Genomic DNA, 20,978 nt, shown 5'->3' with positions numbered 1-20,978 from the left:
TTGAGTCATAAAACCATTTTTTTTTATTATCAATGAGGAATCGCAACACTTTAAACGATCAGCTAGGAAAAAGACTGGTTGTTGTATTAAAAAATGTAAAGTACAAAACTGTTAACGCAAAATTAAAAAATACATATTTAAAAGGCTTTTCCATTAAGGGCTAGGACTCAGGAAACGAGAGAGAAACAGAGCTCCTTATACAAGAAGCCGGGCCACAGAGAGCTGGGCCCAGGCGCTGGCGGGCGGGGGGCACGTGGAGCAGACGTCCCTGCCGGCCCCTCACGCGGCTGGCAGTCTGTGGGCAGTGTCCTCACCCGCCACCTGGGTCACTGCCCCGGCCATGCTGGCCTGTCCCCACCAAAGTCCAGGGGCGGGGATCAGCCTGCTTCCTCTGTCTGAGCGAAGGCAGCTGATGGGCAGTCTCCCTGCTCCCTGAGGCATCAGCCTTCTGCTGTCTCTCTAGTCTGGGAAACCCATCCCCTGGCTCCCCTTGCGTAGCGCCCCGGCAGGCGGGTGTCACAGGTCAGAGGACTGGAGGTCGGGGATCTGCTTGCCTTCCTCCGAAGACTTGCTGGCCAGCTTGTGGGAGGAGAGAAGAAACAGCTCGAGCCCCAGATGAGATTCTCACGTGTGCTCCAGCGGGGCTCCCAGCCCCGATCCCTGTGCCCGTGAGCTGCCCAGGCGCCGAGTGGGGCTGTCCTCCTGGCGCTCAGAGCACAGGCTCCGCAGCTTCACGGACCAAGTGAACTTGGGCAAGTCACTCCCCTAAGCCCGGGGCCCACGGAGCAGAAGGGAGACAGCTAGCGTGGGCCTGACCCCCACCCGCGCAGTGACCCAGCCATTGCTATAGTGGCAGAGCTCTGGTTTAATGGGGCCTAGAGGATCCCAAGTGTCAACGGCTGCCCCTTTATCTTCAGTGAAGACCGGTAAGTAACCACGGCAGATGTCACTTGAACAGTCGGGGCTTGGAAACTAACTTTTAATTAGTAGGATTTTGTGATAGAAGTTGAACAGAAAAACTCTTTCCAAATAATCAAAAAGCGCCTTCAGCTCCCAAAGACAGCTGCCTGGGTGGCCCTGGCAGGCCCACCAACGGGGAGCTGGGCAAAGGACGGTTGTGGGTGCTGAGTCCCAGGGGCCTGCGCAGCCCCTTGGCACATCCCTGCAGCGCAGCGGGGTCAGTCCCGCGCAGAGGAGTGACCAGGCCCAGGAGGAGAACTGGGTCAGCGTCCGAGCCCTCGGGCCCACCCTGTCTCCCTGGCAGCTGCGCCTGAGCCTGTACAGGTGCGCACACCCCCCTCTCTCCGCGGCCCTCTTCCTGGTCCACCTCTCACCCTGCCCCGTCCTCCCCCTCCTCCAGGTCCTCACCATCGTCTTGAAGAACTGATTTACTTTCTTCCGCTTGAGCGTCTTCTTGTCACCCTCCGGGAGAGGGAGGAAGGTCTGGCTGAGGCGGGGGGACCAGCTGCCATCGTCTGTCCCCCGCGCGCCTGCCACCGAGAGCGTGAGGGCTGGAGGGGGAGCAGAGAGCAGGCGTGAGCGGGTGGAGGACGGGTGTTGCCTCACGGACGGGAGGGTGGCCTGCGGAAGGCACATGGGAGGCAGGCACGGGGACAATCTGGGGGGAACAGGTCAAGGAGCCAGGCAGGGGGCGGTGGCCTATGTCCTGCCGTGTGGGGCTGTGAGGCTGCCCTCCTGGGCGAGACTCGCCAAACCCTGCGGACAGTCGGCGGCCGGCCTCCTCCTAGGCCCCCGGAAGGCAGCTTGGCGGCTGGGGTGCGGGAGGCCCCTGACTTCCTCAGGGGACGTGACCTTTACCTTCCTACACCAAGAACCCGGCTTTGTCATTTTCTCTGAAGGCAGGAGCCACTGGGGACAGCTGGCGGGCACGCCCCTGGCTTGGAGTCACACAGACCCCCTGCAGAGTGTGGTGAGTCCCCCTTGGAAGCCAGGGTGGTGGCAGGGTGCGTACCTGGGATGGTGGGCAGGGACTGGCTGGCAAAACTCATCTGAGAGAGGACGGATGCCCTGGGGGGTGTGGCCGCATGTTCCGAGAGGTTGGTGTCACTCATGAACTCGTGCTTCCTGGACAGCTGGATGCACACACCACACACAAACACACACACACACAGGGACTTAGCGTGAGGCAGCTCAGGACTTAACACGTTAGTGACGGGGGCGGGGCAAATCTTCTGAGGCCCCGGCCCCTGCTCATTCATTGTTTTCCATTGTTCCACCCCGGCCTCCATGCACAGGTGGGTCAGCCGGAGGGGGTGGGGGGGGGGCGTGCATTTAGACTATACTGTGAATGACGCCCCCTGGAATTGTGAAGCATGGAAACCTTATTCCCAGCCTTCTCCCCTGGCGAGAGGCACCTGAGGCCTGCGGGGAAGTCTTTGGAGGACCCTTCCTCACTGGAAGGCATCTCGGTGGGCCCCTCCACCCCCTAGGCTCCCAGAACATCCTCAACAATCCTCTCTTTCCGGGGGAGGTTGGATTTCAGCCCAATGGCACCGAGTCTCATATTAAATAGTTATTATTTATAAGATGAAAAGTCTCCAAGGCAGGGCGGTGACACTGTCACCCCCACATTCCCCGCCGGGCTCCCTACACTGGGGGCACCTAGTGGAGCCTGAGCTGTCAATGGTTAGAGTGGCCCAGGGCCCGGGGACAGAGGGCAGGAGAGACAGCCACCTGGCCCAGCACTGGGAGGGCTGCCGTCCCTGCAGAGGGTGAAGCAGGCGCTTGCTCTGTCTCGCAAAGCCCCGTGGGATGGCTGGAGACCGGCGGCCCGGGTGCAAGTCCCGCCTCTGTGGCGTCCAGGCTGCGCCCACCTCACCACAAAAGTGGGGCCTGGGTGGGACCGTGTCTCGGAGCCCCAGGGCCTGTGCCTGGTGTGCAGTGGCTTTGCTAAGGGTGCTGCTCACCCGCTTCAGGTCCGACTCGGCCGCCGCCTTCTCGTCGGCGAACACGACGCTGCTCCTCTTGGCCCTCTTCTTCGACCTCCGTAGCTTGACCTCCGGCAGAGTGCTCCCCGGCGAGATGGGCTCCTCATGCTCCACCTTCTGAGTCTTGGGGGATGCTAGCTCCAGGTCAAAGCTGCAGGGCGAGAGGGACGGCGGTGGAGACTGCAGTTAGAGCTGCAGTGGGACTGGCTTGCAGGGACCCAGGCTGACTGAGCTGTTGCCACAGGGTCAGGAGGGAGACCCGCTGACCTGGCATAGTTTGGGGAGCCACCTGCTTAACTGACAAAACATTCAAAATACAAAGAAAAACAGGTGGTGAGATAACTGATTACAAATGTGGATCTGGATTCAAATGCAGACACTGCCACTTTTTAGCTGAATAACGTTGAGCAAATCTCTCCACCGCTCTGAGCCATTGTTTCCTTTTCGGCAAACAGGGCTGGTGGCAGTGACCTTTCAGAGAGGCCGTGAGAAGAGGTCTGAGGACCCTCACACACTCTCGGCCTGGGCAGAGAGCTCGATCCACAGCACCTATTATTAGAGTAGCCAAGTGGGGCCTGGTGGCTCTGAGGGCCCCAGGGAGGTGCGGGCAGGCAGAGGGGCTCTGGGAGGGGCTCTGCGGGCTGTGGCCAAGTCCCGCCGGTCCTCAGGAAGAGCCACCTTGTCGCTCAGGCCTCGAGTGACCCTCTGGGGACAGCCCCAGGATGGCAGCGAAAGGCTTTCAGGCAGAAGGGCAGTGAGGGGCCGGAAGGCGGCCCCTGGGCAGAAGCGGCAGCTTTGCTGGGGCGGGGTCGGGCACGGCAGGGCCGGAGGCTGTCCCGGGCGGGGGCTGACCTCTCGGCGGTGGTCTTGCTGGGCGTGCTGCAGTCCGAGTTCATGGAAGCCATAGAGATGATGGACATCTGCCTGTAGGAGCGCAGCATCGACCGGGGGCGGCCCACCCGCCGGTCCTCAAAGTCGGGCTGCGGGTGGGAGAACAGGGTGGTCAGCAGCGGGGCCCCACAGCAGGCCTCCCCCTTCCTGCTGCCCCTCCTCACCCTGGGCAGGACGTCTTCCTGGATGGCTCGGGCTAGGGGTACGAAGGCTCAGGATGGAGCGGAGCAGGCCAGAAAGACCAAGGATGTGATTACAGGGCCAGGCCTTGGAGCCACGCAATACCCTTGATTCATCCCGCACGTCTACGTAATGACGCTCCAGCGAACACTGTGGGCACTAACTCAGTGAGCTTTCCTGGAAGGTGAGCCTACACCCATGAGCCAGCAGGGTGCGTCCGGGACCTTCCCAGACCTCACTCTATGTGCCTCTTCATTTGGCTGCTCCTGGTTTGTGAGGGCACTTTGCCCTTAACCTGTGGAGTGTGACTAATGGCCACTGCCATCGGAACTGAAGCGGGGTGTCATGCAGGTAGGGCTGGGAGGGGAGCCTGGCTCAGGACACAGCTTTGTACCAGATGGTAGGAGACCTGAGTTTACCTCTATGCCCTTCCGCTAACACCCTCACCCTCTCTGGGCCTCAGTTTCCCCACCTGGGTCAGTGTTTTGTGATTCCACTTTCTGGGGAAGAGGACAAAGACGTTCCTGGGAGGACCAGGCCAATGGCCTCTGGAGGCCTTGGGACTCACGGGCGGCCAAAGCCCTGGCTCTGGAGGCCAAAAGGGCCGGGCGCAAACTCGGACCCGCACGCGCTTGCTCTGCAGCCTTTCACGAGCGACTTAACATCTCTGACCCTCCCGCACGAGGCGAGGGGTTAAAATCCTTCCTACCTCCCAGGCTTGCTGTGAGGACTAAAGGACCTAGTAGCCGTCAAGTGCTTAGACCAGACAAGGCACATATAGGTGCTTCATCTGTGTAGTTTTTATTATTAGCACAGTCCCCTGGGCGCTAAGACAACTAGTACTTGTCGGGGGGTGACTTCTGAGGGGTCAGGTCTACAGGAAGGTTCCTCCGGAGCATCTACTCCAGCATCGCTGGCCTGCAGGTCCTTCTCCTCAGTGGCAGGTTCCTTTGCTCCGGTCCCCATGACCGTCCCCTGCCCCACGCCCCCCAACCCCGAGGACCTCCGTACCATCTCTCTGACACCGTACTCCTTCTCCACCTTCATTTTCAGGCTCTTGAAACATTCCTCCATCCGGTCGTGGAAGGGCCGCAGATTTTCCGACACCCTCTTCTCGTGGATCTTAATCCCCGCTCCCAGGAAGGGGATCTGGAGAGAGAGGTGGAGGGCAGTGAGCTGGGCGCCTGGCCTCTCGGCTTAGACACAGCCCACGGAGGGGCTGAAGGCCTCTCCCTGCTGGGTGTTCGGGTCCCCAGTGACCTTCTCACAGCGCCACCACCTCGGAAAGTCCCTGAGGGGCGGAGTGTGGGACCAGAGGAGAGGAAACCCTGTTGCTGTGACTCAAAGCCTCGTCCAGGAAGTTCTCGGCGACGCAGGAGGGCGAGTGTGGGTGTCAGGAGCTGGGAGACGGGAGAGGGAAGGGCTGCAAGGAAAGGGGGAGCAGGCACAGCCTCACGGTGCAACACAGCGACCCAGCGGTGCCTTGGGGGCTGCTGCGGAACGAGATGGACGTCAGTACCGTGGACTTCACCAGCCAACGGGGATTGAAGGAGAAGAGGGAGGAGCCGACGGAGGAGCCGAGGGAGGAGGAGGGGACTGATGGGAGGGAGTTCAATTCCTCCCTATCAGCCAAGGAGGTCAGAGGGGACAGTCTATACGATGGACATGAGGACAGCAGCCGAGCCAAGCCACAGGGGCCACCATGAGAAGGAAGAGCTGAGAAACCAGCGTGGCCTCGGGGAAGCAAAGCGAGGCTGTCGAGAGACACAATACAGATTACCTTGATGAAAAAATAACATTTCTGCCTCCTTCCCTTGGCGATCTCCCCAAAACAAGAAAGGGAAAAAAAACAACCAGAAACAAAACCTTCAGGGAAAACAGGAGATGGATGAACCTGACCCACATGCCAGGGCCAGGTGGAGGGAGGGTGTAATGACCTTCCAGAGCAGAGGAGGCCAACCTCCCTGCAGGCAGCCAGGAGGGGCTGGGCAATCAGAGGCTCTGGGTGCCTCCCAAAGCTAAGGAGTCGCGAGGCCGGACACGGAGGGGTGCGTCGGAAGGCTGTGACGAGAGCTGTTAGACCGGACAACCTCTAATCTGGAGGTGGCAGGCCCAGTGACGTCCAGCCCTGTATTTCTGTGGCCTCGCACAGAGGAGGGACCTAGTAATATAAGCTGTAGGAATGAATGGAATGGACGAGGAAGAGCCAATTAGCTGCGTGTCATGTAAAAAGCCTGCGTTCCCCAGGAGCAGGGCAGCACCTTTTCAGGGTGCCGGCACTCTGGGTGGGAGGGACATGGCCCAGGGCACCCCCTTTCCCAGTAGAGTGGGCCTGAAACCTAGTGGCAAGGTGAGGTGGCGCCCGGCTAGGGAGAGGGCGGCCACGAGGGGGCGCTGTCCGGAGAGGCCTCGCTAATGGCTTTTAGACGCTGTAACGTGTACTAGACGCTTTCCGAGGCTCCTGATTTCTTTGTAGCGCCTCTCTGCGAGCTCTGCGCAGCCTGGTATTTAGCTGTGCTGTGAGGCTGGGGTCCCGACTTCGGGTGTGGGGGACACAGCTCGGGCATTCCATTACCAGGTGACAAACGGTGCCCCGTGGAGAGACTCCAGGGCAGTGATATGGAGTGAGAATGACACCCAACAACCCAACAATTTGTGTGACCTGTCAGCCCACCCTGGGGCACCCCAGAATCATCAGAGGAAGGGGACCAATCAAAGCCTGGCCTGCCTGCTTCCCAAGTTGTGGGGGAGGGGGAATATCATTATTTGAATATCAAAGGGCATGATGACCTCAGAAGGCTGGGGACCTGGGGATGTTTGGGTGTCACATGGCGCAAGGTAAGAAGGGAAAGAAGATTCCAGATGCACAGGACACGTTCAGGAGAGCACTTCTGGGCAGCACTTGGTATTTCTGCCTTTTGACGCCCCACTTTGCATAAATTGGCAGAGGCAGAGAAGGACCTGAATTAGGAATCCTTATTTTAAGCAAAGAGGCTACACCCAGTGCTTCTCACTCCCTGATTTCCCTGGAGTAACAAAAACTCCCCGACACAATAGCTGCTTGTGATTGGTGAGAAGGGGGGGGGGGGTCCTTGTCCTCCAGCGGGGCCCTGGAGCACACCCCCACCTGCGCTGTGCTGGGTGGTGGTGGGGTCTCCAAGAGCAGCGCAGTGTTTGGTGGGGGCTGCAGGCCTGGAGGAGCCTGGTCCTTCAAAGCCTCTGGGGGTGGCATCTGGGGGACTGTTCCTGCTCTAGGGTGTGGGAGAGAGGGAGAGAAAACACAAGAGAACTGGGAAAGGAGGGGAGGAGGAGGAGGGAAGTCGAGAGAGGAGTGACGGGAGGATGCGGAGAGAGGGGTAAGATGGGGGCAGGGTGCAGACAGAGGCAAAGGGAGCCAGGCACTTCTGAGAGGGAGAAAGAGACAGAGGCAGAGGGAGCACCGAGGCAAGGGACAGCGCACGAGGCGGAAGGGAGGCCAGGAAGACAGGCAGGGGCAGGGCGGCAGGATGGACCCTGTCTTCCAAGTGCTCTGGCCCTGGAGGGCTGAGTGGCCTGTGCAGAATGAAAGTCCTTTGACCAAAAAAACCCAAACAAACAAACAAAAAAATCCCAAGCAAACAAAGGCTTCAATTATGTCCAGAACCTGATATCTATCTGAGCATTACCTGCAACAAACTGGGTCAGCATCAGGAGGACAGGGGGCTGGGGGCCAACACCTTCTATTATCTGAGGGGCACGAGCTGGGTGTGGGGGGAAGGTGGTACGGGAGGGGGGGTCCTGGCGTTTGTTTCAGTCTCCCTGGGAGAAGCCACCTCCTGAATTTCAGCAACCCCTAAGGCAGTCCTAGCAACACGCACCACGGCACTGCTGCCTGGCCCCTATGTGGCCAGTGTGCAGGGAGGGGGTTGGGGAGGACAGGAGGGCAGGCGGGCTCTCTGGCCCAGCTCTGGTTCACCTGCCACGCAATCAGGTCCTTGAGGCGGCTCAGCTTGTCCTGGTCCTCAGGGTGGTCCCTGGTGTACTCCTCAGTGAAGAAGGCCTGGGGAGGACAGACAGGTATTTGGAGTTTTCTGTTTCTTTAGTGTGGACCCCCTAACCCTCTGTCTGGCGCTTAGAGAGGATTCCACTTGAGAGGGGAAGCAATGAGGTCACAGGTATTTGATGGGGCAAGGACCTCCAGTGACCTTCACTGTTTGCTCGCCGTGGAGGCTCAGATTAGCACCCACTGGGAATGGGCCACCACCCCAGGACAGCAGTTCTCAAAGTGGGGCCCCCAGGTCAGCAGCATCAGCTCATCACCTGGGAACCTGTCAGAGATGCAGATTCCTGGGCCCCACCCAGACCTACTGAGTCAGAACCTGTTGGGGGAGGGGGTGGGCACCCATGTTAGTTAAAAAGCTCTGCAAGGATCCTGCCTCATGTTCAAGTTCGAGAGGGTTGCCCCCCGCTCCCCTCACCACTTCCCTCATTGTGTGTGATCCTGGCGCCCAGCTCTTCCTGGGGCTCCCGCCCTCAGTGCGCACGCGCACACACAGACACACCTTGTCAGCCTCAGGGTGTCCGGGGGAGGCTGCAGGAACCATTGGGTGAGTAGCTGGAGTTACTGTGAATTATCTTACTGTGTGTACTCTTAGTGCTGCACCAATGAGCGGCACAGAAAAGATAACAGGGGTTAATTGTCAGATTTTCTAGAATGAGGGTCCACTTTCCCCTCGGTGTCTTCTATGATGTATGGTCTAGGTGACAACCAAGTGGGGACTTTCTATTCTATTTCACTGCCAGGAAAAGCGATGGTCGCCTACTGAGAAACTGGTATTGATCCCCCAGGGAAGCATGTGGCTCATGTATCTGATGATGTTTCCCCTTTTGCCCCGGACACCAGGAGGTTCAAAAACAAAACTGTGGCTCAGGTGTGTGGGACTTCTAGAGGGAACCTTAGGACCTGGATATCCAAATTACAACTCGCAGAGCTGATCTCCTATCCCGTCTGTATTGTTATGGGAGGAGGTGAGAAGCAGGCTGCAGGACCTCTGGAAGGTGAACGATGTCGAACCAAGCTGAGGTGTCTCCTTGGGGGCAGACAGCCCCAGGGAGATGAGTGACAGGCCGCTGTGTCAGGCCCCAGGCCCGAGGCCCACCACTCTGTCCCCCACCCCTGGGGCCTGCCCGCAGAGGTCTCACCTTCTCGTATTTGGCGAAGCCTCCCATGACAGCAGGGTCCACGATCCCATTCAGGAGCATGGACAGAGGGTTGATGGGGAGGCTTTCGTCACTCTGGTACTGGTTTATCATCATCAGGATCTTCTCGTTGGCCGTGGACATGGTCTCGATGGCGTTCTCCAGGGGGCTGATTGTGGTCTGTGGAACACGAGATCAGCAAAAAGTAAGGGCCTTAGCAGGTCGCTTTCAAACAGATACACTCATTGGTATTGATTTCATCTGGGGTTGGAGCTCAAATGAGGCAATGCTCCCGGGGTGAGGGGAGGGCTCTAGCAGCTCTGGTAATTAGTGAGCTCCGGGGGCTGTCTGCTGGGGGGGTGGGGGGGAGCAGGCTGACTTCCTGTGCAATGCCACGGGATTTCCCCAGGGAGGTGGAGGCAGGAGTGCTGGGCATTTGCTGGTGTGCTCCAGGGAGGGTTTTCCTTCTCATTCCCTGCCTGAAACAGGCTCCAGTTCAACCCCTCTGGCATTGCTTGTGTACCTACGATGTGTGAGCTGTGAGCAGACAGACCAGAGCTGCGGGCGACCTGATTGATCCTCCAGCCTGGCCCATAGTTGGTCCTAAAATGGCTTGTTATACAGGGGGGCGGGGGGCATCACCGTTCCCAGGTGGATTCAGTTTAGTTGGGAAGCTAAAACTAAGCACCTCTCCGACACCCCTTAGAACGTGACATAAGAAGATGCCACCAGATGCTAGCTGGATAGTTAGGGTTCTCAAGAGCATGGAATCTGGAGTTTAAAAAAGGGAACAAAGGTCTGCAAACTTCTGTAAAAGCCCCAGAGAGTGAACAGATGAGGCTCCGCGGGCCAGGCCTTCTCTGTTGCAGCCACTCAGCCGTTATTATAGGGAGAAAGCAGCTCCAGGCAACATGAAAATGAATCTACACCATAGTTTCAATAACACAACTCACAAAAACAGGTGGCAGGTGGGGTCTGGCCCACAGGCCACAGTTTGCGGACCCCTGGACTAAGCCAAACAGATCAAAACTGAGTGCAAAGCTCAGCTCTGCCGTTTTCCCCCCGGTTGTGTGACCTTCGGCAAGGCCCCTAGCCTGCCTGGGCCTCAGCTGACTCATTGGTACAAGGAGGCTGAGAAAACCTCAGAGAAGAGCTGGTGCCCCCCGTTACTCCTTCTGGTAGGGGTCCGGACAGAGAACAGCAGGGGTCCTAACAAAGGGGACTCACTGGCAGGGCGGACAAGCACCAGGAAGGGGGTGCAAACTGGAGACCCAAGCGCTGCACTGGGCCTGGAGAGGCTCACTGTTCAGGACGCACGTGAGTTCTAATTTTAAAAACGGGCTTCACCTGGAGAGAGTTTGCCTCGGCTTCCACCAGCCGGCTGTCTTCATGTGATTGTCTGACCTGTTTGCATGCTTGCCCCTGGGCCCCAGGTATTGGAATTTATAGCTCGTGGGCTAAGTGACCTTTAGAGCGGCTTTCAGCTCTGAAAGGCCACCGTTTTTCCATCTGTTTTGCAGATGATGAAAATGAAGGCCCAGAGACACACAGAGTGGTGTCCAAGAGCATACGGCTCATCGATGACCAAGCTGAATGTGCGTCTCTGAGCCCAGATCAGGGCTTGTTGTAAAGACTGTTTGTTCTCGGGGCCAAGAGCAAGAAAGAACTCTCCCTGAGCAGAACCTACACTTGAGTCCCATCAGAAAACACCTCTCTGCACAAACTGTCCCGTCGTCATGACAATTCCTGAAAGAAGCAGCCAACAAGGCGTAATTCGTGGAACGGCAAATAAATGCTGGGAAACGCACTCCCTCACGCGGCGTCTGAGACACCCTGCGTTCTGGGCCACTCGGCCGCGGGAGGCTGTTAGAGGCACACCCACTCCGGTCCCCTTTTTGGAGGTTTTCCCAAACCCTTTTATCAGAAGATATTGGGACAGAAGGAGCAACACGAAAGTGTTGACTATTTCTTTCCGAACTTCAGAATCCTGAGTCCATAAAATAAGGTGACCGGTTCAGACATGATGGGTGTCTGCATCGTGATCGAATGGTAATATTACTTAACAGATATTGTTGAGCACCATTTCTGGGCCTGGGTCTATTGTTCACACTCTGCGATACAGCAGCGAACAGCATAGACAAAAATCTGTCTTCCTGGAGCTGATATTATCATGAGCTTATATTCGAATATGTTATATTAGATGTAATATTCTAGATATGAAAATCAACACAGGTGCATTAGATAGTCCATTAGGAGGTGGCAGGTGCTTTGGGGAGAAATGCAATGGTGAAGGGGAGGGGGGCACAGGCAGGGCCCCCTCTGTTGCCCACAGTCTCAAGGGGACACGGAAGGACAGGAGGCGCCTTGCTGGGCCCCTCAGGAGAGAAGGGGACGGCCAGGGCCATTGGGTAGAGGCTACAGATTGGTAGGGAGTTTCTAATTCTTCACCTCAAAAGCAGGATTAATAATAGCACGTAGTTCACAGGGTTTTGTATTAAACGGGATAATGCGATAAAGCCCTTGCCACAGTGGCTGGGACACCTGTCAAGCTTACCCTTACTTGTCAATCGGTCCCATGAGTAAGAGCATGAATGGTTTCTTTCTTTTTGGGGTGCTACGTATTGTTGGGGTGGCATGGGGACACACTGAGGAAGAGGAGAGAAGGACTCCAGTCTGAGGTTAAAGTCAAGCCCCCCCTCATTTACTAACCTTGACTAATCCACCAACCCATTCTGCACCCCAATTCCTTCATCTGTAAAACGAGAGGAGCAACATTGCTCCGTGTTGTTGAGGGCTCCAGTGAGATCATGCATGTGAACAGCTTAGCACATCGTCAATAAATGTTTGTTGATGTCACTGTCACCGTCATTCTATCTTCCCCAGGGTCCAGGCTATGCCTGTGAAAAGGAGACTGGAGGCCCCTGGGCTGCCGGGTCCCCTGGGAGGCAGCCATCGCTGCTGGGAACACCAGCAGCCCGAGAACGTCCGTCAGACCGCATTCCTCCTCTGCCCCTAATCCAGGTCCTCACGGCAGCCCGTAAAGTCCTACGTGACCTGGTGTCAGACTGCCACTCCGCCCTCACATGTTCTGATCCAGATACCAGCGTGTTCTGGCCACAGTGCCTTTGCACTGGCTGTTCCCTTTACTGGACTGTCCTTCTCTTCTCTGTCTGCATTGACTGCTCCCTGGGCTTCCTCCAGGCCTGTGCTCAGGAGCCCTTTTACCAGGGAGGCTTCCTCTGCCGCGCTATTTAAACAGCATCTTCTCTTTCTCTTTCATTCTCCCCCATAATAGTTATCACCACTGGACATGGGATATGTTTACTTGGATGTTCTAGTCTGTCTCTCCCACGAAAACATAAGCTTCATGGCCAAGTCTTCAGGTGTTAGAACAGTGCTTGACATGTGTTAGGTACTCATTAACACGTTGCGTATCGGGGTATTTAAATGCCTTTTAATCCTGTTCCGGCAGGTTTTTAAGATTTAAATATGGTTATATGGCTAATATTAATGAAATGACTTCACGAAATTAACAATTAAGCTACTACTATCCTTAATTAATAAAAAAAACAAATGAAAAATTACTACTGAATGTCTAAATAACCTTGTTTAAAATTACACGATCAAATGATGAGAATTCTCGCCATCTGAATGCAGTGTGTTAAGTATTTGTTGAATGAATGGGACATCCTGAATATGTCCCGAACTTTCAGGTTTCCTCACAGCCACCCTGACCCTTCCCTGCATGGTGGGAACTGAAAGACCCTTCGCTGTCTGAGGGTGCAAAGACCCTGGAGTATGTTGAGAAGTAAAATATATGCTATTTGCACAAGGGAGTGCAAGCATTTGCATGCTAGCCAGAGCTTTGCTTCTGTGGGAATTCTTCTCTGCAAGCCTCATTTTATCCAGCTGTACAATGGGTTCATAGTGGGCTTCTGCACATGTACCCCGAGGGGCTGCTGGGACTAAAGGCGACTGAGTGAACAGAGCCCCGTGCCCTCTGTCTCCCGCTCTGCATCAGCCACAGGAGCTCCCCATGCATCAGCTTTCATGGCATCCGGCTGCATTTGTGAGGAAAGAAAGCTATCTGAGGCTTAAAAAGAAAAAAAATCTGAACGTAGCTCATCTGAATGCGGCCTCAGGTCCCTTCCTACCCTGGAATTGTGGGGCTCCCGCCGTGGCCCCTCTGACCGGAGGCTGCAAGGCAGGCCGAGGAGGCCCGGGGCCTCACCTGGGACATGTGAACCACCTCGAACCAGCGCAGAATGCCCGGCAGCTTGTATGCAGTCACGAAGGAGGTCCTCTCAATCCACATCGACTGTGCCACGGGCAGGGGGTGACAGGGAAGGAGAGTGACATGTAGGGAACATGGGAATCAGAGACGTGGGGCAGGATCCCAGCCACACCCCCGGGCCTCCCATCCACCCAAAATCAGAATAAACACAGCAAGACACAGAAACACACTCTCTGCTTTACCCTTAACAATTCTTTCCCAATGTGAGGTTTAAGTTTGCCCTGGACTTAGGCCCAGTAAGTCTTAACCTGGCTCTCGGAACAGTTTGAATTTCTAGGCAGCGTTGAATGCATCCGCCTGCCTTTTCTGCGGGAGGGTCCGCAGTGTGCACTAGACTCTCAAAGGGGCCCTGACTCCCCAAATAGGAAGAATCGCAGTCTGAGGCAAAGAGCTGAAAGAGACTTGAAGCCTCCTCACGCCAGCCTTGACCTTGGGACCAGAAGACTGGTACTAGCTTGGGAGACACACAGGGGACAGTGGGGACTAAAATCTGTGGCTTCTAATTGGTATTTCCTGGAGGGTTTGACTTCCTCAACACCCCTGCTTAGCCCGAGGGGTCCTACCTTCTAGAAAGGCCCTAAATGCGCTGTGGTGGGGAGGCACGTCTCACACAGGCCTTGGTTATATCTCCAAAGTGGGAAGGCTCACGAAACGAGAAAGCAAACCCAACAGAAGGGACCGGGAGTGGGTGTCACTGTGTCAGTGCGTGCTAGTCGTGCCTCCTTTGGCTTTGGGTCAAGTCCCCTCCCGTCCTGAGGTTGGCAGATGCACGCGCTGCCTGGTAAAGGGGGCCCAGGGGAATGGGCAGGGCTGCTGAGGGGGAGGGCAGGTACTCACGGCAAACTCATTCTCGGGGTCGACCGTCCCCCTGCGCACCGGGCGGGAGTAGTGGAACCTTTGCACGTAGTTGGATTTATAAAAGCTGTAAGACAGAAGAGGCTGAGGCTCCTAGTGGCATGCCTGCTGCCGACACAGAATGTGACCTGGCCTGTCCAGGGTGGCCCGCTACCGCAGGCTTCAGGTCTGGCAGTGTCTCTTTGTGGCCCCGGAAACCCGACTTCCCTTGCAAGCTGACTGAGAATGGGGCCGGTGTTACGCCTTCAGGAGAACACCGCAGCCCTTAGGGTGCCCAAGGAATTGGGACTCTTGTATAAATGCAGTCATCTGGGCTGTCATTTCCTGTGACCTCAATGAAGGATGTAGACGTACGTCCCAGGGATATCTTCCAAGGATTGCGTTAGGGGTCCCAGCCTCCTCCCGAGTCACTTTTCCTGAATCTCTAGTGAGGTTCTGTCATCAGGGTCAGCAGGGCACTATCCCCCACCCACGGGAGCCTGACCAAGAGGGCGACAGGAGGCTGAGGTCCACGTGCGTGTTCTGGTGTGAGGCTGAGGCAAGGGGCCGCCTCTCCCCGAGGGCACGGGGCTGCCCAGGGAGCAGCCTTTTACTAACGCACTTGGGCGCTGCATTGGGTTCCCAGGCCTAAGGGGGGGGTGAGCTGGCGCTCTGGAGGGGGTACAGCCCTGTGCCCCACAGAGTCCACTGACTCCATGCCTCACGGCATCATTGCTGACCTTGCAATCTGGTACTGAACAGATTGACAGCTGCCTTCAGGCTACTCCCTCGAATGTCCCTTTACCATGATCTGAACACATCCGTTGTCAATGCACAACCTTAACAAATGCTGAAACGTTGCCCCCTGGGGAGGACGGGCTTGGCATGAGCGCCTCCCCTCCCCGGGGCCCCTCCTTCACACACAGGCGTGACAGGGCCAACCTGAGCGGCAGTGACTCTCACCACTGCTTACTAAGGACCCACGGTGCCTCAGGGCGGGGCAGGGACTCACTTCTGCCACCTGTCCCTGGCTTCAGCCTATTCAGCGGCAGGGCCCAGACAGCTGACTAGGGGTGACTCTCCTCCCGAGAGGAAGGGGGACAGGCTGGCTAGGACAGAGAAGGGACTAGAAGGGCATGAGGCCTGTCCTGCCACCAGCTCAGCTTGGGGGTCCCATGGGATTTCTCCCCTGCGCCACCCCCCCTTCCAGGGAGCTGCGGGTCTTACTTTATAATCTGGTCGGGCACCGGCTTGTTCTTGAACCTGGGATGCTCATCCAAGACAGGCTGGACAGTGAAACACTGGATGTCTGGGGTCCCTGAGTTAAGGGTTCACACCATGTCTGTGGGGCACAGGGACAGTTCCAAGCACAGCAGATCCTGCTGAGACCTTCCAGGCCAGCCCTTCTGGGGTCAGGTTTGCTGGGGTCCTATTGACCAGTCAGCAGCCAGAGCTGCCTGTCACCTGCAGTCCTGCCCCAGGGCTCAGCCCCTGCTAACGGTTGGTTAGTAGTGCTTAATCATCATCATCAGGAACAATAATACCACCTAATGCGTTTATAGCTCTCAATCAATCGCGGAACGCATCTCCCCCCGGCCTCCTTTCATCTCTCCAATTCCGCAGAGCAGCATTGCTAATGTAAACCGTCCCCGTTCGGATGAAGATATCAAGGTCAGGGAAGCTGGACCACTTGTTGAAGCTCATGCAGCTTGGGAGAGCAGGGCAGCGATGTGTGTTTATGCCTTTGAACCCTCAGCTCGGGGTCTCTGCAAACTGCTGCTCAGGGGGCCCTTGGCCAGCGCACCTGCACTTCCTGGGCGTGTGTGAGAAACAGGGACTCTCGGGCCCTGCCCCCGACCTGCTGAATCAGACTCTGTATTTTTGTAAGATCCTTAGATGCACGCACACATGTGAGAGGCGCTGCTTGACAGCCTGCAAACACGTGCCCCTTTATGGTCTGACTCAGGAAGCCTGGGAGTAGCTGCCTGCAGCAGGATGGTGCGCCCCGTCCGGGCTCAGCGGGGAAGTTCCATGATCGACCAGTGAAGCCTGCCACGAAAGAGCGGCGCCGCGCGCCAGGTCTTGGTCATCCCTATTCTAGACCTTCACTTCCTCGACGCAAATGACGTGGCAAAGCAAACGAGTGCAGTCCGCCGTCACGGGGCCTGTCCCCACACCCTCTTTACTCATCTCCTCTTCAGAGGTCCCAGTTCTTCCCGTTGCTCTGGTCTACCAGATGGCAGCCATGACGCCGAACATTCTCCTCCGGGGCCTGACGTGTCTGCCAGCTGCGGCATCCCAGGCTCTAACATGGGCAACTCAAATGCTCGGCTAGGATCCCAGCCCGCTTCCCACCGTTGTCGCCGGGCATCGTCCCCTGTGCTTGGAGTACTTTCCCTCGGGCCCGGCAGCCGCACGAGCGCCCCGTCCACCCTCAGGCAGGTCTGTACTCAGAGCTCTCACCGCTCAGCTCCCTGTCTTTGCCCGCCATGCCCGCCGCCCAGACGGTGAGCTTTCTGACGGCAGAGGCTATGGTTCTTCCACACATAAAAAATGGCCGAAACAGAATTACAAGTGAAACGCAACTGGGCCTGCTCCCCGTAGTTGCTGGGCATGTCCAGTGTTTTCGAGCATCTCAGCTGGAAGCCCCTAGGCCGCAAGCATTTTGGCCGCGAACATTTCCGCTGCAGAACCAGCGTGCCGTATGGCGATGTTGCTGTAACAGATGAAATAACTGGCTGGCAGTTTGGTTTCATTTCTCCGATGACAAATCAACTCCTAAGGTATTTCAGCGAGTCGTCGTGACAGTTTGGTTTTATTTCATTTCTCCATTGACAAGTTCTCGCGTATCCCCGTATTTTATATTATATAAATCTTAGCCCTCGTAACAGTCTATGCAGTGACAAGCAGATGGGTGGTCTGAAAACTGTGGATGATAACAAGTACATATATTTACTTGATAGAATATATGGCAATAAAACTATAAAACTTACCGGGCCAGCTTGCATCCCAGAAAATGATCGCATCTCAGCTTGCAAATCCTTAGGTAACACTGTATGTATTGCATACAAGAATATTTCTCAGAGAGCTTTGGAACCTCTATCAACGGACATGTGAAAACATGCAAATACAAATCGATGATTTAAAAAAATATAAAGTCTTTTTAATATTGTTATTCACTTTTTCCTGTTTCAGTCTGTCCTTCTCCGGCAAAATTGCCTTATGGCTAATTAGTTCAGCAGCGAAAATGTCTGCGGTGAAAATGCTTGCGGCCTAATTGTTTAGTGTGAAAATGCCTAGAACCTAGATAATCCACCCATGTATTACCCATGGCTGCTCTCCCACCATTACAACAGAGTTTCGTTGTGAGAGAGACCACGTGGCCCACAAAGAGTAAAATATTTTCTATCTGGTTCTTTATAGAAGAGTTTGCCAATTCCTGTTTTAAAAAAGGTTTTAAGTCATGTCTACTGAACTCAGCAACTGGCCTTGGTCCAAGAAGGTCATCCAAACGTCTCCTGAAGAAGCCAGCGACACAGGAAGACTTGTGGCTAGACTCTTACCAGGTGGTGAATCTATGCATAGAATTGTGGCCCCGAGGTCTGGGAGAGAGGACGGTAGGGGATGGAGACACCCAACTAAGGCACCTTTGTTTTTAAATGCCTTCCCCTACTTGGATACCTAAGAGGGAAGACATGAGATTGGTCACCTTTCGAAACTGCTCATCAGCTTTTCCACAAGTGAAGGCAAGAGAACGGAGCCCAGATTTTGGTAAAAAGCATTCAAATCCTAGTTCCATCATGTCCTGTGATCTTGCGCGAGCTGCTTATAGTGATTGAGCCTTGGTTTTCTTTTTTGTAAAAGTCAGAGGGTAGTAACACCCGTCTAAGGATTATTCAGAGGCTAAAAGGAAACAGTACATGGAACATGCCTCGTATACGGACAGCAAGTTAATAAAGAACATTCTGTGCATCAGTCTTAAGCAGAATGATGGCCCTTTATAGAGAACACAGACTCAGAGACACACAGATCTTGGGGCTCGAATCTCAACTCCATCGCTAACTAGCTTTGTAACATTACCTCCCTGCCTCATGGATTCCTTGTCTATGAAATAGGGAGACTTAACACTACCCTTATAGGGTACTATGGGGGTGAAAGGAATATTGGTGATAAAGCACTCGGTCCGTGCGTAGCCTGAAGAGGACATTTAGCCAACGTCAGAGCGTCCTCTTCCCTTTCCACCTGGTTCAGGACAGGGAATCAGGCCTAGGTATGATTAAATGGCGCGGGAACACATGCTCTCTCCGCCCGCCCCAAGTTAAAAGGCCACGAGCTGTTCCACACCAGATGTCCACTTAGAAAGGCCTTAGTACTAATCCCGCTTCATCCGTAACCAGACTCGCATTTGCAAGCAGCCGGCCCCCCCACCAGCTGCGACTCCTCCTGCAAATAACCGCGGTAGAGCAGGCGGGAAGGACAGACCAGCGTAACGAGAAGGTTACAGATGAATATGCATTGCCCGAAGGAAAAATATTTGGATTACGGTTCGGCGGGCCTGGCAGACCAGCCATGCAGCCTGTCAACCACATTTTAAAGACTGTAACTTAATCTGTGTTCAAGGGGGCAAAGCAGGATGCCAGGCTGGTTTGATGCCCCTCCGCTCGGCGGGCTGCCTTGTCCTTGCAAGTCCGCCTCCTGCCCAGGGGCAGCCCGCGGCCCCGTGAACACCACATCCTGGCAACCTCGCCGCGTCATCTCTGTCCTCTGTGCCCGGCACAGCCCTGAGCCCTAAGGTGGGGCTCTGTGGGCTGAAATCCCGGCAGGGCCACCCACGTCTGGCGCCTTGGCTGGGCCTTCTCCAAGGATACACTGGCCTGGGGCATTCTTCACATCATCCCCGGGGGCAGAGGTTGTATTCATCTTCTCTGCGTTGGGGAACTGGCTCAGGAGCTGCATCTGGAAGTCTTCTCTCCGCTCATACTCCTTCCCTCGGTAGATGAACACTTTGTTCTGCGGAGACATGACACCCATCAGAGGTCTCAGGGCCCAGGCTGGGGTCCCCTCCTGTGGCTCTTTCTCCTCTCTGCTTCCCCACTGAAGAAAGGAGTTGAACTCACTGGCCTCCCACTGGACACACCGCTGCCTTAAAAGGACTGGCTCTAAAGCGTGCTCCTCCAGCTGTCCTGTGCAGACCTTGCAGAATGATCCCTCGCTCAGCTTTCATCGTGTGTCACGCCTACTCCGTGACCTACGTGACCACGGGTTTTACCTCTGGCCTGTAACGGGCCATGTGCATTGGGCCTGTGGGATGGAAGGGACCAGCATTTGGGTCCTTGGTCATTTGGCTCCTGGCCCTAGCTCCATGGAAACACACTCTTTACCCTGCCTTGATCACGGTAGCCTCTTCTAGACCAGAAGTTTTCAAACACGATGAGTTTCCCTCCTATGGGACACTGGTAATGGCTAGAAGCAGTTTTGTTTGTCACCCGGGGGAGCGGGGTAGAGGCCCGGGATGCTGCTAAACATTCTTTAATGCACAAGACAAAAGACCTAGTTTAAGATGTCATTACAGCTGAGGTTAAGAAATGCTGTTCTAGAGCAGATCTGTGCAGCCTCTAATGGCCCCTACGGTCTTCTGTTCAAACCCGTGCCGGTCACCTCTACAGATCAGTGCTCCCAAACCTGGGGGAGTCTTCCAAGGGGCCCAGAAGACTTGTGGAAGTTCAGACTCTTGGGCCTTACTCCAGACCTGCTGAATGAAGCCTAGGCAGCAGGGCCCAGGAACCTGTATTTTATCAAGTTCCCCAGGGGTTCTGATGTATGATCAGGTTTGGGGAGGCACCTCTCTCCCATCAAGGAAGCCCTCAGTACCTCCCCATTCCACATCTCGTGCCCGCTCTGACTTCCACGCTGATCCGTAACGGTGAGTGATTGACCTCCTTGACTGGACTGTGAATCCACGGGGGTCAGAGACCTCATTTACTGTTTCTTCTGAATCTCACTGAGCTCAGAATTGAATCACAGACACTCCGACTGGAAGGAAGCCTATCGCTGACCTAATCCAAGTCTCTCCATGATGAATCAATCACCCACAGAAGCAGAGGTTCAGAAACTGTGCTCCAGGGGTCCCCCCAGGTCCCCAAGACCCTTAGTGTCCTCACAGGATCCAAGCTCTTTTCACAGTGACTGTACCTTGTGACATTTAAGAGATTCGCAAAAATAGGAAATGATTCCCTATTTGCACTCATTTTTTAATTAGAAAACAGTTATTTTTCATAAAGATGCCATTTATGTTAACATGTGATGGCTTTATTATTATTATTTTTAAATAAATTGATAAATATTTTTACATTTTCTTTGTTTTCATTTTGAGTGTGGTAACGATAGATAGTCTATAAATACAGAAGTTCTTTGGGGACCTCAATCATTTTTAAGAGAGAAAAGGGGTCCCGCATCCAAAAGGTCTGAGAACCAGTGCCCGCGCAGGGCCCGCTGCGGGGCAGGGGCCCTCATTTCAGGGACGAGAAGCTCAGCCCCTCGGCAGGTGGCTCTGGCGGCTGTGTCCTGAGAACAGGACACAGGGGTGGCTCAAGGTGACTGTGATGAAGGGGACTGGTGAGTGCGCGGGTGCGGGGCCGCGCACGGGGGAGGAG

The 20,978-nt window shown here is 55.4% G+C and overlaps 1 protein-coding gene across 1 annotated transcript in view; it reads right to left on the bottom strand.

Moving 5' to 3' along the window:
* Nucleotides 1-20,978, bottom strand: part of DOCK2 (dedicator of cytokinesis 2) — a 348,486-nt gene continuing 327,508 nt past the window's right edge. The window contains exons 41-52 of the mRNA XM_090288562.1: nt 19,194-19,335; nt 15,553-15,634; nt 14,329-14,413; nt 13,429-13,515; nt 9,201-9,377; nt 7,975-8,058; nt 5,031-5,168; nt 3,801-3,928; nt 2,928-3,099; nt 1,973-2,093; nt 1,369-1,511; nt 1-579 (exon numbers count right to left, since the gene is read on the bottom strand). Of these exons, the coding sequence (XP_090144688.1) occupies nt 517-579; nt 1,369-1,511; nt 1,973-2,093; nt 2,928-3,099; nt 3,801-3,928; nt 5,031-5,168; nt 7,975-8,058; nt 9,201-9,377; nt 13,429-13,515; nt 14,329-14,413; nt 15,553-15,634; nt 19,194-19,335 (1,422 nt within the window). The 3' untranslated portion in view covers nt 1-516. The remainder of the gene's footprint in view (nt 580-1,368; nt 1,512-1,972; nt 2,094-2,927; nt 3,100-3,800; nt 3,929-5,030; nt 5,169-7,974; nt 8,059-9,200; nt 9,378-13,428; nt 13,516-14,328; nt 14,414-15,552; nt 15,635-19,193; nt 19,336-20,978) is intronic.

The sequence above is a fragment of the Furipterus horrens genome, unplaced genomic scaffold (genome assembly GCF_987537825.1).
Source record: "Furipterus horrens unplaced genomic scaffold, mFurHor1.1.pri manual_scaffold_10, whole genome shotgun sequence".
Classification (NCBI taxonomy): domain Eukaryota; kingdom Metazoa; phylum Chordata; class Mammalia; order Chiroptera; family Furipteridae; genus Furipterus; species Furipterus horrens.
This window is presented reverse-complemented; position numbering and strand designations above follow the sequence as displayed.